The sequence below is a fragment of the Ascaphus truei genome, chromosome 1, assembly GCF_040206685.1.
Source record: "Ascaphus truei isolate aAscTru1 chromosome 1, aAscTru1.hap1, whole genome shotgun sequence".
Taxonomy (NCBI): Eukaryota; Metazoa; Chordata; class Amphibia; order Anura; family Ascaphidae; genus Ascaphus; species Ascaphus truei.
The window spans coordinates 471,491,859-471,506,836 of NC_134483.1; the positions used below are offsets into that span (position 1 = coordinate 471,491,859).

Sequence of the window (14,978 nt, forward strand, 5' to 3'; positions counted from 1 at the left end):
GCAAAAAATATTGTAACAGGAGGAAGCCTCTATATTATTAATGAACAATTGGTTATCTGAGAAAGAAGTACATACAGTAGGCAGCTTGATAAAATTCAAGTAAATAAAGCACCTGGCCTTGATTGCATGCACTCAAGGGTTCTTAAGGAGTTACATTCAGTAGTAGCCAAACCATTACATTTAATATTCAAGGACTCCATTTTTACTAGCTCAGTACCACAAGGTTGGCATAAAGGAGATGTGGTGCTTATATTTAAAAAGGGAGATAGAGCTAGAGTTTAGTATGTGATAATATTCAGGAATACCTAATGGATAACAAAATTATTAGTAAAGGTCAACGTGTATTTCTGAAGGATAGATTGAGCCAAACTTCTGTAACCTTATTAGTTTCTTTGAGAAGGTAAGTAGGAATATTAGACCAGCGTAATGCAGTAGATGTGATATACTTAGATTTTGCAAAGGCTTTTGATACAGTTCCATAAATGGAACCTTTTAAGGTTGAGCTAAAGTTGTAAGTGGAGTACCTCAAGCATCTGCACTGAGACCCCTGCTTTTGTACTTATTTATTAATGACCTTGAGGTTGGAAAGGAGAGCAAAGTCTCATCTTTGCTGATTACACTAAATTGTGTAAAGTAGTCAAATTAGAGCAGGATGTAATTTCTCTTCAGAAGGACTTTGATAAACTAGAAACATGAACAGGTAAATGGCAGATGAGGTTTAATACAGAAAAATGTAAGGCCATGAATTTGGGAAACAAGAATAAATAGGTGGCGTACACATTAAATAAGGGGCAAAATTAAGTCAATCATTGATGGAGAAGGATTAAGGCAGGAAGAAAGGCCTTAAGGCCTTTCATGAGGGAGATAGAGGGCCAGTGGGTGTAGGAGGGAGAGAGATTGTGTGGGTGCAGGAGACAGAGAGAGGGTATCAGTTAATGCACGTGGAAAACAGGATGAGATCAGTGAGTGCAGGAGAGAAGAAAGAGAATGAACAGTATAGGCAGGAGGCCGATAGAGGGCCAGTGGTTGCAAGAAGTTGAGAAACATAGTGAGAGCAGAAGATAGAGATATGGGATCATAGGTGCAGGAGACAGAGAGAGAAGAATTAGTGGGTGCGGGAGGCAGAGAGAGGGGATCACTGGGTGCAGGAGGCAGAGGGATTAGTGGGTGCAACAGGCAGAGAGAAGGGGATCAGTGGGTGCAGGAGGCAGAGAGAAGGGGATCAGTTGGTACAGGATACAGAGAGAGGGGGATCAGTGGGTGCAGGAGGAAGAAAGAGAAGGAACAGTAGATGCATGATTCAGATAGAAACAGTGAGTGCAGGAGGGTGAGTGAGGTGGACAGTGAAGAGAGAGAGAGAGAGAGAGAGACAGAGAGAGAGAGAGAGACAGAGAGACAGAGAGAGAGATTTGCAGTGGGTGCAGGAGGCAGTGAGAGATGAAACAGTGGTTGCAGGAGGCAGAGGGAGGGAACAGTGGGTGCAGGAGGCAGAGGGAGGGAACAATGGGTGCAGGTGACTGATAGAAGGCTGCCAGAGGCAGAGAGTGAGAGATGGGAAGTGGGTGCAGGAAGGAGAGAGATGGTCAGTGAGTGAAGGAGGCACAGAGAGTGAAGGGCTTTGGATTCAGGAGACAGCAAGAGGGAGACTGGGATGACAGAGGTAGAGGAAGAAAGGGCTGGGGATGGAACAGGTTGAAAGAGATAAAATGAACAAGATAGGAGATATATCGCACAGCCAGGAGAGTGGGTCAAAAATAGTATAACAATTAATTCTTTATTGGTCCATTAAAAACAGAGGTATAACAGACCTCCTACGCACTTCGTGCTCGTTGCATGAAACGCGTAGGAAGTCTGTTATACCTCTGTTTTTTAATGGACCAATAAAGAATACATTTTTATACTTTTTTGACCCACTCTCCTGGCTGTGCGTTATATCTCCTATCTTGTTAATCTTTACTCGCTATTACCAAAGGCACAGGATGGAGGCATTCTAGATTTGTGAGTACATTTATATTCAATCAACTCATTAGTTTAATAATGGTCCTGGGACTATTCCAATGAGGTTCTGAGGAGTGGGTTTCAACCCCCTTACTCTTTTCTTTCAGTGAATATTGTCTCAACGAAGGACTCCACACCACCCGGGAGTTGCTTTATTATTATCAGCCCTATAACCTGTGCCCTTGATTAATTTTGATCATTCCAAATACTGTGCATGCATCATATGGCTCCGGTGCTAGAGCGTGTATACCACTAAAATCTTTTCTATATGAAAAAGATAAAATGGCAGGGGAAGAGAGATGGTGGCAATGGGTGTGGGCAGATACAGAGAGACCGAGTGTGCACAGGGTAGAGAGAGGTAAAGAGAGTGAGGGGAAGTTGGTGCAGGAGGGAAAGAGATAGGAACTGGAGGTGCAAAGTGGGAGGGGCAGAGAGAGGAGCAGTGGGTGCAGATCCCTCCTCTGCTGCAAGGCAAACATTACAGCACTGGTAATCTCTGCACTGATTGACTATTACCTGTCATTGACTTCCTTCTTTCCTCCTTGTGTGGGGCTTTCACTTAAGGGATTCTGTGACATGGTCCCATGCCATTATATTTTTTAGCATTGAATCAGGAGCTGGACTGCAACTACCGGAAGCCCCTATACATCTGCATTGCCCCAAAGGCAGATGCCTGATGGGGTTCCCCAAGAGTTGCACCCCTCTGCACAGGACCAGCATGATAAGGGTTAATATTTGCTTGTACTTTGTGGAACGTCAACCCCGCACACTGTAATGTTAATGAGACAAGAGGACAAAGGACTTTGCATTCACAGCTGCATTCAATCTCAACCCCTTCAGTGTACATCTGCGTCACCCCAAAGGTGGACATCCTTTGGCGCAGGCAAAGGGCAGACATAGGGTGTGAGCTATTTGCTGCCATTCGCTGATGTTTGGTTGTGTTAAAGCTTCTCTATTTCAATCTGAAACTCACCATCCCTTTTTCCCCTGTACCCAATTATTCAACTCTATCTGTCCATGAAATATCTGTGAATTTACTGTATAACCTCTGTTCTTTTAATGTTATAGTACCATGTATTGTTATAACTCTGTACTCAGGACATACAGATGCAGCTACGAGTATTAGAACTCTTGCCTGGGAGAGTTCTGGGGCAGTCTCACAGTAAATGCCGCAACATTGTCTGAACATTACCTCAACATTTCTGTGAGATTCATAATGGCCCATCGGATTAACACAGCAGGGGTCCCTGCAGTCCCATTCAGTTTGAATGGGACTGCAGGGACCTCCCGCTGTGTTAATCCGGTGGGCCATTATGAATCTCACAGAAATGTTGAGGCAATGTTCAGACAATGTTGTGGCATTTACTGTGAGACTGCCCCAGAATCTCCCAGAATCTCCCAGGTAAGTGTTCTAATACTGGTGGCTGCATCAGTACTTGAAAACGAGCGGTAACTCTCAATGTACAGTGGCGACACAGTTTATCGCACTGCGGCCAGATCCGCAAGCCGGGAGATTTCCCGGCTTGCTAGTGGCTGCCCCTCGGCGCGCGGTCACGCGTCTTCGGGAGCGTGCGCCCCCTGCACGCGCGTCCAGGGCTCCCCGAGGGAGCCCTGGTGTCCCGCGATCGCGGGACGGCGGCAGGGGGTACCGGGGGACCCGGCGGACCCGGCAGCGGTAGGGAGAGCGCCCCGATCGGAGGGCGCTCTTCCGCTGCTTCGGCGCGTGCCCGTCACTCTCGGGCGCGCGCCAGGCTACTGCTGCGGCCAAGAACGGGCAAATGCTCGAATAAACTTGGCCGCAGCAGTACAGGTATTATTACTTCCTGGTAAAACATTTTTATAAATAAATAAATAAAAGGTGGGAGGTAACCTTGAGCAATGAGAGGCAGCATCTGTGGTACCGGGAGCTTGAGCACTGGAGCCCTGTGCAAGGGCACTGGCCAAAGCCGGCTCTGCGAGGTTGCCTGCAAGTTGACAATTAAATGTCTCACCACATGGTAAGACTCTTCCTGCTGTAGATTTTGACTATTATTGTAGATGTAGTTCAGGCAATGAAAAGGCACCATGTGTTTATTTAGTTATTGAAATGTATTCTGGAAATGCTCTTGAGATGTCACCTTTGTACTGCTTGAAGTAATGTGTCACAGCTAAGTAATGTCAAGAGAGAATATATTTATCACACTGTATGTACAGTATACAGGCATACCCCGCATTAATGTACGCAATGGGACCAGAGCATGTATGTAAAGCGAAAATGTACTTAAAGTGAAGCACTACCTTTTTTCCACTTATCGATGCTTGTTCTGTACTTCAATCGTCCTATATGTGCATAACTGATGTAAATAACGCATTTGTAAAAGGCTCTATAGTCTCCCCGCTTTCACACAGCTTCGGTACAGGTAGGGGGCTGGTATTGCTGTTCAGGACGTGCTGACAGGCGCATGCGCGAGCTGCCGTTTGCCTATTGGGCAATATGTCCTTAGTCGCGAGTGTACTTAAAGTGAGTGTCCTTAAACCGGGGTATGCCTGTACATCATATTTAGGAACAAAATAAATAACACTGGTGTAAAATTATGTTAAAAGTCCTAGTCCCACTTAGTAACATGTATTGGATTTACAAAAAGTTAAAGCATTCAGGTTCATAATGTTTTGCTTAACATACAGTACTTAATGTTTTTTTTCTTTATTGAAGAAATGTTTACATTTTACAAATGAAGGCATAAAGGAAAACTGGAAAAGCAAGAACCACAAATTCCATAAATTATAAAATACATATTGTTTTTAGTGAAGACTCAGCAAGGAAATATTCTATAAATATAGGAGCTCAATATGATGCAGTTAGTTCACAGTTGGATTGATGAAGCCAAAACAGAAAAGCTACCATATTTATTATTAATATCTATATATAATTTAGGGAGTTTTAGTTTCACAAACAGATGGCTCAAACGATATCTTAAATAATTATACAGACTATAAATGAAAAAAAAAAATGGATTTACAAAGATATGATATCCCTCCTCCTACCTTCCTTTTTGAATTGTGATTTCATTTGAGTCCAGTTATATTGATTTTCTATGTCCACTTCATCATCAGTTATTTTTATATGTTTATATATATATTTTTTTCCATTATACATGTATTCATTCTTTAACTGTTTACTGTTTATGAAGATTCATATAAGATGTATTACTCTGTTTACTCAACCACGGAGTGGTGACTGATAGACGGAGAGACCAGGTTGTATACTACCTCCCCAGCAGGATCGCAAGCCTGCGATCGAGCCTATTGAAGGCTTTTATTAAGCATGTTTTTTTTACTGCAAATACTGGTTGGCGCAGCAAGCTGCTTAAATCCGCATGAGTTGGTCTGTTTCCCTGCTCCATATTAAACTAAGGAATACATCTGTACACACTTGGTGCAGTATATATGCTGTAGCAGACTGTATACCTACCAGTAGGAGTACAACATCGCAAGAGAGCAGTTACTGTGTAACTGATAACTGGGAGGCTTGCACAATATCTGCATCTTCTAGCAGGTCATGTGTGTTTCTGTGCAGTGTATGTACGAGCGGCAGTAAACATTACATGCTCGCTCCTTGGTTTTCATGTGAGCTATAGGGAGGCATACACATCCCACTAAGGGAATAGATATAGTATCATATCTACCAGACCCATCCATTAGTGCCATAGGATTACCTTTGTGATACTACTACAAGTGCACATAGGAGGCACCCAGTACGTTACCCTTTGTCCCCACCTACCCCCTGATCAATTTTTAACCTATTAGTTGTTATATTTCTTTGCATAAATGTTGAATAAAATGTTTTAATATGTATCATTAAATGGTGTATGGGCTCCACCCAAGGATTAAATTGTTCCTAACCATTTATTTGAGATAGCGAGTGCAAATAGGTTCTTGTTGGGCTACTCTCTTTGTACCCTTCCCCCCCCCGTATAAGCATTTTTTTAATGTATTATTATTTGACAAGCATTTTTTGTTTCTATAGCAACCATTTACAAAGTCACATCCCTTTCCTGTTCTGAAACAGGCTCTGGCGCACCACTTTTTGAGCCCTGCCCTGTCTCTAGCAGTGCTCTAATTGTATCTAGTGACTGCCTGGTCACATGATCTTCCCCACAGAACTTTGTCATATTAATATGCAAATGCATTCCACTGACTGCCGTATACTCCTCTGCAGCCATTTAGTGAACCTCCGAGCTGACTCTTTGGCGATTGATCACAGGAGAATGGATCAATTGCCAATTTAGCTAAATACTTATCATTGTTTGGATTGTATTGATGCCCATATTAAAAGGGGAAAAAAAACATTAAAAAGACAAACAGCAACTTGGACTGCTGCTTTAAAATGAGATAAGGCTACTGTATTATGATTCCCTGGAACATGTTTGGCCCTAAAGTAAATGTGTTTTTTTAAACATTGTAAACAAAAAAATCTTAATAATATAAACACCTGACCCGAATCCACTGATAATTTATTGACCACCTGAACTACTGACATATTATCCGATCTCAAGGGCACTCTTTTATTGGCCAATAGTACCCCCCCCCCCATAGCACCACAGCTACCACAGTGGAAAAACTCAAAAAGTCACAAATAACTCAATAATCCAGCCCCCTCCTCCCCCCATTCCTTATGCCATTGTTCTGCACACCATCTTCCCCTAAAATAAGCAGAAAAACCCACAGAAGCAGTCGATCAGTAAATATCTGAAAATCAAATGTATCCCCTACACGCAACATAATGTCCACCCATGATACAGTTGAAAAAATATGCTCCCATTTAATACCTATGGTTGTCCTGCAGTTCTCTGTAGACTCAGTATACTACAGTATACTGCTGGTCTCCTTTTTATGACCCTAAATGAATATAAAAAGCTATATGGGCACTCGCTACTCTACACCCCTGACGAAGTCACGTTAATGACGAAACGTGTTGGCACGTAGCTGACATCATCACGTGTTAGAGGTCTGATCTCTCTTTGCATGCTAGCAGCTGATCATGGATGCCGGGCTGCTCTACGCACTCTAACTCCAATTTTCTTGTTGGACTCTATTATCTATTTTGGTGCCAAGATCTCCAATGATTGTAACCTATTATGGAGTGTGAAAAGCCCCATATGAGTACTATCCTGTTGAGATAACCTATCTCTAAATACGCTATTTTTAGCTACACTTGTGTGTGTCAATTTTAGATCTTTTATTTTAATAAACGTCAACACAGATTTATTCTATATGGCACACACCTCTTTTTTCTCTTTTCCAAGAGAATCTTGTGCATGTGGTTCATCCTCCCAGAAGCTGCGTAACCGTCACAGCATTCTATATCCTTTTTTCACTATATGGATGTAGCGCTACTTACCCCCCCCCACCCCCTCTGGGAGATCTGGCCTTTGCTACTGGTTGTGTAGTGCTAAGTACCTGTTAGGTTCCAGGAGATGCTGAGCTTCCGTGATGTTGTGGGGAGCAGGACAAGCATTTGGTTGTCAACAGGCTGTGTTCTTCTCCTCAGGTGCAAGTGCCTCCATTCTCCGCAGGCTCCAGCTTAGCTGGAGACAGCCCCCACTGTGAAACATATTGTGCATACCCCCACCCAATAGACTGTAGACTTAGGCAGGGGTATATCAAACAGGATCTTCTTTATTTATCCACTGCAGATGATATTACAGCGATGTAGTCACTGGTGTCAGATCCCACGCTTCTGGATGTACCTGGGCTTGCTATCATACTTGAGGCTTCTCCAGCCTGCGTCGTATTTCTGTTCAATCCCTTGAGGGAGAGACTAGAATTGCCTATAATTTGGAATGGCTCCTCTCTAGTACAGAGGGGGAGGGTAGAAGGTCTGCACCCGGATTGGCTGCACACAGACCAAGTTCCACCTCCACCATTGTCACTCAGGGAGGCTGCCAGGGGGTGGGGAAAACCCAGGATTATGACTGACAATGCTTTGGACTTACAAAGATTGACATGACAGGCAAGGCAGACAAGTAGCAGGACTGGCATGGCTACATGGACTTTATTCAAGGACATTTTATAATTATCACTGTATTCACAGTTATTTTTATTTAATTGTCACACTCGTGCACATATAACATTGTCTATGATTCACTATGTAATGTTTTTGACATAATTTATGTGACTTTTCACACTTAAACCTTACTTTGATTTTTATTATATCACTTTATGGTTATTGTTGGAATATATTAGTAAACTCTTATATATATATATACAGTGGTCGACAAATCACCCAAAAATCTACTCGCCGAACAAAGAAATCTACTCGCCACCTAGTACCACACGTGTGTTGCTTGGCCAATAGGAGCTCGCCACAATGTTAAATACACTCGCCCGGGGCGTGCAAATGTATAGGTTTGTCGAACACTGTATATATATATATACCTCCTCTCTCTAGCTCAGCTCTGTGGAACTGAGGTGGGCAGTCAGTGTTCAGCTCCTCCCAGAACAGGAACATTCCTTGATTGGTTCTGAGTTGTGCCCCCTCTGGAGTGACTGTGTGTGTGTGTGACTGTATGTGTGTGTGTGCGTGACTGTGTGTGCGTGACTGTGTGTGGGTGACTCTCTGTAGGTGACTGACTGACCTGGGTGAGTGACAAGATGGATGAGTGACTTGGTGGGTGAATGGGTGGGTGACTGACTGTGTGGGTGGGTGACTGACAGTGTGGGTGTGTGTCACTCTGTATAGAGGGGGCCCACCTGTGCAGCAGAGAGTTCGGTATGGGCCAGGCATTGGAAGGGATCCAGGTGGTTGAATATGGAACTTGCGGCCTAATTCTGGGGTCCTGCACATGCGCGGTGCTGGGTGGGCCTGCATGCATGAGGCAGGCTGGCTGCACATGGCGCTGCACACACACTGCAATGACCACACTTGCACGCAGTGTTGGGTGCGCCTGCGCACGACACTGGCCACTCCATGTACGGCGCCAGGTGTGCCCTTGCACAGCACAGTCTGCGCCGTTACTGTGCATGTGCGGAGAGCCCGGTTGCCACTTTACATTTGCGCCGAACTTGGCCGTCACTGTGCATGTGCGGTAAGCCCGACCACCATAACGCTGGCTCCAAGCTCTGTGTGCGCTGGAAGTGAGGAAAGTGCTTTGAGGTCTGTGCATGCGCAGGTGTGGCGTGAGCACAGGCGCGCACACAGTAGTAGTGTGACGTCACTTCCATCATGGAATTTTGTTACAACACAAGGGATTTTCCCTATCAAAACACTGTAGGTGCCAGCAAAGAAGTTTCACTGCAAAATTGTCTCAGATCAAACAAATGCAAATCAAACAGGACATTGTCCTGTGGGCAAAATTCTGAGGTATCAGCAAATAAGTGTACTGCAAAAGTAATATAGAAGTAGTAGATATCTTGTTAAATATATTGCTGCAGAAAATGTACAGTACAGTACATACTTGATAACATTTATTCAATGTAATAAAGTAGGGAAAATGTATTGTTGGCATATTTATTTGCATTGTCAATATATTCTTTTTTTTCTCCTAGGTGTTACAACTGTATTGACAATGACAACATTGAGTATCAGCGCTAGAAACTCTCTTCCAAAAGTAGCATATGCAACAGCAATGGATTGGTTTATTGCTGTCTGCTACGCCTTTGTGTTCTCTGCTTTGATAGAATTTGCCACTGTTAACTACTTTACCAAACGAGGATGGGCCTGGGATGGAAAAAGTATTGTTAATGACAAGGTAAGATAAAGCTGTTTTAATGTGCAGTACTGTATTTACATTTCCTGACCATACACACTGATGTTTAAAGTCAGCGTAGTTACTGAACAGTACAGTAATGTGAGATTTGGCAAATTGGTAGATTAATACTTAATTAACCAATGTTACCCAGTCATACCTAAATGTGATGTTATTTTCCTTCCAGACCCTGAAATATGATTTTCACTTGGGAGAGAGAAGGAGATGAAAGGAAGAGGGAGAGAGTCCTATTTTTGTAAAGTACAAAGTTACTTATATGCCTCCCTAAACATGTATGTATACAATAAATTGAGTAATACCTTGGGTACCTGGGATAATTGCTAATTTAAAATCATTTGAATACACTTTCCATATCTAAATTAGCATATATCCCAGGTATCTCAGGCGTGTTCATTTTTGTGACCAGATAACTCTCCACATATTATATAATGGAGTATTTGGAGAGGTATACAATTTACTTTGAATTCTAGTAAATTAGGACTCTTCTTTTCAGGGAAAATAATGGGCTAGGGATTTTGATAATCTCCCTTTATTAGCACTGAGTTAACAGACCTCTGTGGATCTGGGACTAAGTTGTTTGATTTTTCTCTTTAGGGCCAAAAGGAAAGTCTGGAATATAAAGTCTATTAAGTACGGAATGTAGCAGAAAGGCAACACTTTTGTCCATATAATTGATGGCTCAAAAATTGATGTCTGAATTGAGACAGTAAAAGAGCAACCTTCCATAATAAATATATGTTAAAATCAACAAACACGTGTAGCCTTAAAAAAAATAACACATTGTTAAGTAATCTTAGTGGACTTTACAATAATATATGTTTTTTTTTAATATACACTGTACTACTTATTTTTATTGTTTGTTTTACCACTGGGAGAACACCGTAGGTTTGGTTTCTTTTCTATTTCAGTAGCCAAGTGGCAGGGTCTGGTAGGAATTAGAAAGGGGAACGCTTGTAAGCATTTGCAATATATGTGAGCCAATTTGCTGCATGAGAAACATGGCTCACATAATTACTACTACTGAAACATCGTTCATACCCATAACTCCATAGAGTTTAAAGGAACATGTCACAATGGCATACAGATAAAACCATTGCCTCTTAGAAAATATGGTTGGTAAATATAACAATTAATATAGATTCATTGTAACAATCTTTTTTTCCAGAAAAAAGAAAAAGCATCTGTAATTAAGAAAAATAATGCATATGCAGTGGCTGTAGCAAATTATGCTCCTAACATCACTAAGGATTCTGCTCTACCAACAATATCTAAAAGCGCAACTGCAGATACCAACAAAACCAAACCACAAGAAGCAAAGAAAACATTTAACAGTGTTAGTAAAATCGACAGAATGTCTAGAATAATGTTTCCACTTTTATTTGGTACGTTTAACTTGGTATATTGGGCTACTTATCTAAATAGGGAACATGCCATAGAAGGTCTTGTTCTATCAAAATGAAATACAAATCTTCTGGTAATTTAATAACATCCTTAATCTCAGATTGTTTTACTATGTATGACAAAAAAATGCTAATTTGTGAATTGATGTGTACAGTAAGTACCTCTTACATAAGGAGAGGACTGTTAATTAGAATGAGCTTTGAATAGATAGTACTCATGGCATACTGTATACAATTATTTCTTGTTGACAAAGTATTTTTACTTGGATTAAGGTTCTGCTGTAGTTTTGAAGAGTGGTAACCTGTTAACAAAGAGCAAATGTGCTGTTAGTACATAACATATGTTTTAGGGACCCTATTTTGTTATTTAGCGTGTTAATCTTTTTTTATAATAAATATGATTCTTATTTAATGCAATATGTTGTGAAAATGCAAAACACGCTTGAATTCCATCATTTGAACATTTAACACATACATAAATGATGGAAATAAATAAACTAAATTCCATTTTATTTCCACATTTAGAGTGCAAAAGTTAATATTGGTTCCAATTATTTTATTCTCTTTTTCTTTTTAGATGGTATTTGATCAATAACATCTGAATTTCATTAGGAGTATATTGTGAAACAATAGGCAATATCAGGGTAATTTGTATGTCATATACAACTGCGAGTTACATACTGTAGTTACTTAGTGACATAGTACAGTAGATGAGGTTGAAAAAGACATACAGTATGTCCATCAAGTTCAACCTATGCTTTCTTATGTGTTAAAATGTGCATACAGTATTTTAGGGAAGTACTCTATAATACTGTCCAAAGTAACCTAATTTTAATGCCATTTTCCCCTATTACTCCTGTTTATAGGTAGATATAAAATAAAATTAATGTTATGGTCTGGAATACATTTTAATTTATTGTTTGTTGGAAAATGCACGTTTTTACCAGCTCAACATATGACTTTGGTTAGAGTTACAGTATACTGTATAGTTGCATGATTGTGTCCTTCATTGTTAATTCCCAAACACTTCATATCCATATATCTATTATGTAGATAAGATTTTTTTTTATAAGTTCAATTATTATTTTTTGATTATTATTATTATTAGAATCAGCCTAGTCCACACTTGTTATTAGAGGTGATGCCTACTGACAATACAGTAATTCAAGTAAATAACCCAAGCATAGTGCCATTGCTGGCCAAGTGAATAGTGGAATTCTGATCCACTGTTTTTATCATATATAACATATGAAAATTGTATATGGCACAGGTTGCTTGCATCTCATTTGGCATGGGGCAACTGAGTGTAAACCCCAAGTAAGACTCCATTTTGTTTTTAGGCAGATGGTACACAGGTACAGTACTTACTGCCTGCTGCTCAAGCTGTCTGCTATTTTGAGAGTTTTTACTGTATGTCTCTACACTAAAAGGTTACTAGCCTAGAAGTTCTGATGGCACTTTACCAGGTTAAATTATACATTAGAAAACATCTTTATTACTTTGTCTTTTATGTGGAACCATTTGTTGTACAGTTGTACACTGTTTTTTTAACAGTACTTGAGTATATATTAGTACATCATTAGTTTGACTAAAGTTTGACAAGGCTGTACAAATTTCTAAAAACCGAATAAAGTAAAATATTAAAGAAAATATAGGAACCCATTGAATTATTTGCTTTGTTTTTCATTTTCTGGTTTTAATGTGCTTTTAAAATGTGCATTGCATGACAATATAAATGCCAAGGTCACAAATGCATTTTATTATAGAGCAAAGATTGATATTTTGCAAGCAAAATATACATGTATCATGTAGCGAACATTGTATGAAAATAAAAATATATTAATATTTCCTATTACACATCTTAATCTTAAGGGAAAAGATGTGAAGTAAAGTAGAGCACTTTATACATAAGACAGATTTGAAAAAAAAATATTTTCGTAAATTTAAGTTGAAAACCAAACACTTAAACTGAATCTGGATCTTCCATGGAGCTGTGTGCAATGTAACGTACATACGTGTATATGCCGACAAGCAATAACATTGTACACTTGGCATACCGTACACCAATGAAATAAACAAAGTTTTATTTTATGAATTTACAGTTTGTCATAGTAATTAAATCATATAGTGTAATAAATACATTTATAGATTACTTACTGTATATAATTGAGAGTTCTTTGTAAATATTGGGTTTATCAAATATTCCTTCCAGTTAATCTCTGCTTTCTTAAAAAGGCTGTTTTGGAATAACTTGCGATGTAGTAAGTGTTCACAATTAGCTTTACGCATAGTACTGTAAGTGCAGTCGTTCATTACCCCAGATATCTGGTGATTTAACTAGAAGACTTGTGAGTAGAAGAGAGGACCTCGCTCGAACTCAGATGTTGAATTAATGCCGTTTGCTACCAGGGAGGTAAACAGACTATAGAGGGTAGCTGATTGATCGTGTCTAAGGGACACAGTCCACACAAAGAAATTCCTTTAGTGGTGCACTGCAGACCAAATTGTTTATATATAATAGTAATGTCATGTTGAAACTGCAAACAAAACAGTCTAAAATCAAATTTAATTATCACAAATATTGTCACATTTAGTTTAAAAAAAAAAAGCGTAGAAGTCCCTGAAGTAATTGATACAACTTTATGAACATTAACATGCAAACATGTGTATCTGTATACAGCCTTATAAATGTGTGTATCGTTGATTCTTATAATAGACCTAAGGTGGGTCTGATACACGCTACACTAGTATAAGGTAAGGTATTGGTCTAAGTAGTGAATGGTAATATTTCTCTTATGGTAGGTCTATGTGTATAGTATTGTCCTTAGTACAGATTTTCCTATGTCAGTGCATAGTGAATTGTGATGGCAGACTACCTCAATCACTTAATTATCTGCCACTGTGTATCACAGGTAAGTATAAGGACGTTCAGTGCCCCTGTGTTGGTCAATTTTAAATGGCTCCACAATGTATATGCCGTAGTTAGTGACGTCACTTTGTGAATCCCTAGACAGCCGTGCGGAGGTTAATTGTGTTGCTTCTACCAGGCAATTACACAATCTTTCGTGCAGTTATGCCTAAAGTGGCTGTAATGTGTATTATGCCCGTGGTGAGTATTTCACAAATATCTCTGATTTTAACAGGCCTGATGCTATCTAGCAACTTTCTCCTTCGAAATTTCTGCTTTAAACAATGCGGAGTGAACTGATACTTTAGGTAGCCCTGCTCACATAGTTAAATGCAGCTGTGTGTTTAACTGTAAGACAAAGAGATCCTGCATAGATGGCTCCACAATGTATATACAATACCATAGTAAGTGATGTCACGTAAATCCCTGGACAACCTTGCGGAGGTTGTGTTGCCTCCACTAGTCAGTTACACAATCTTATGTGCAGTAATGCCAAAAGTCGCAGTTATGTGTGTTATGCCCGTGGTGAGTAGATCACAAACATCGTTGATTTTAACAGGGCTGATTCTATCTAGCGACCTTCTCAATCGAAATTTCCGCTTGAAGCGATGCGGAGTGAACTGAACTGCAGCAACGAGTATTAGAACTCTTGCCTTTTAAATTCTGGGGCAGTGTCACAGTAAATGCATCAACATTGCCGCAACATTTCTGTAAGATTCTTAATGGCCCATCCAATTAACACAACAGGAGTCCCTGCAGTCCCATTCAGTTTGAATGGTACTGCAGGGACCCCCCCAACCCCCCGCTGTGTTAATCCGATGGGCCATTAAGAATCTCACAGAAATGTTGAGGCATTTATTGTGAGACTGCCCCAGAATCTCCCAGAATTTCCCAGGTAAGTGTTCTAATACTGGTGGCTGCATC

At 40.3% G+C, this 14,978-nt stretch overlaps 1 protein-coding gene across 1 annotated transcript in view; it reads left to right on the forward strand.

Annotated features, from left to right (window-relative positions):
• The window catches only part of GABRA2 (gamma-aminobutyric acid type A receptor subunit alpha2), a 205,197-nt gene extending 191,587 nt beyond the window's left edge, over positions 1-13,610 (forward strand). The window contains exons 9-10 of the mRNA XM_075567017.1: positions 9,526-9,728; positions 10,912-13,610. Coding sequence (XP_075423132.1) covers positions 9,526-9,728; positions 10,912-11,205 — 497 coding nt within the window. The 3' untranslated portion in view covers positions 11,206-13,610. The remainder of the gene's footprint in view (positions 1-9,525; positions 9,729-10,911) is intronic.
• The last annotated feature ends 1,368 nt before the right edge of the window (positions 13,611-14,978 follow it).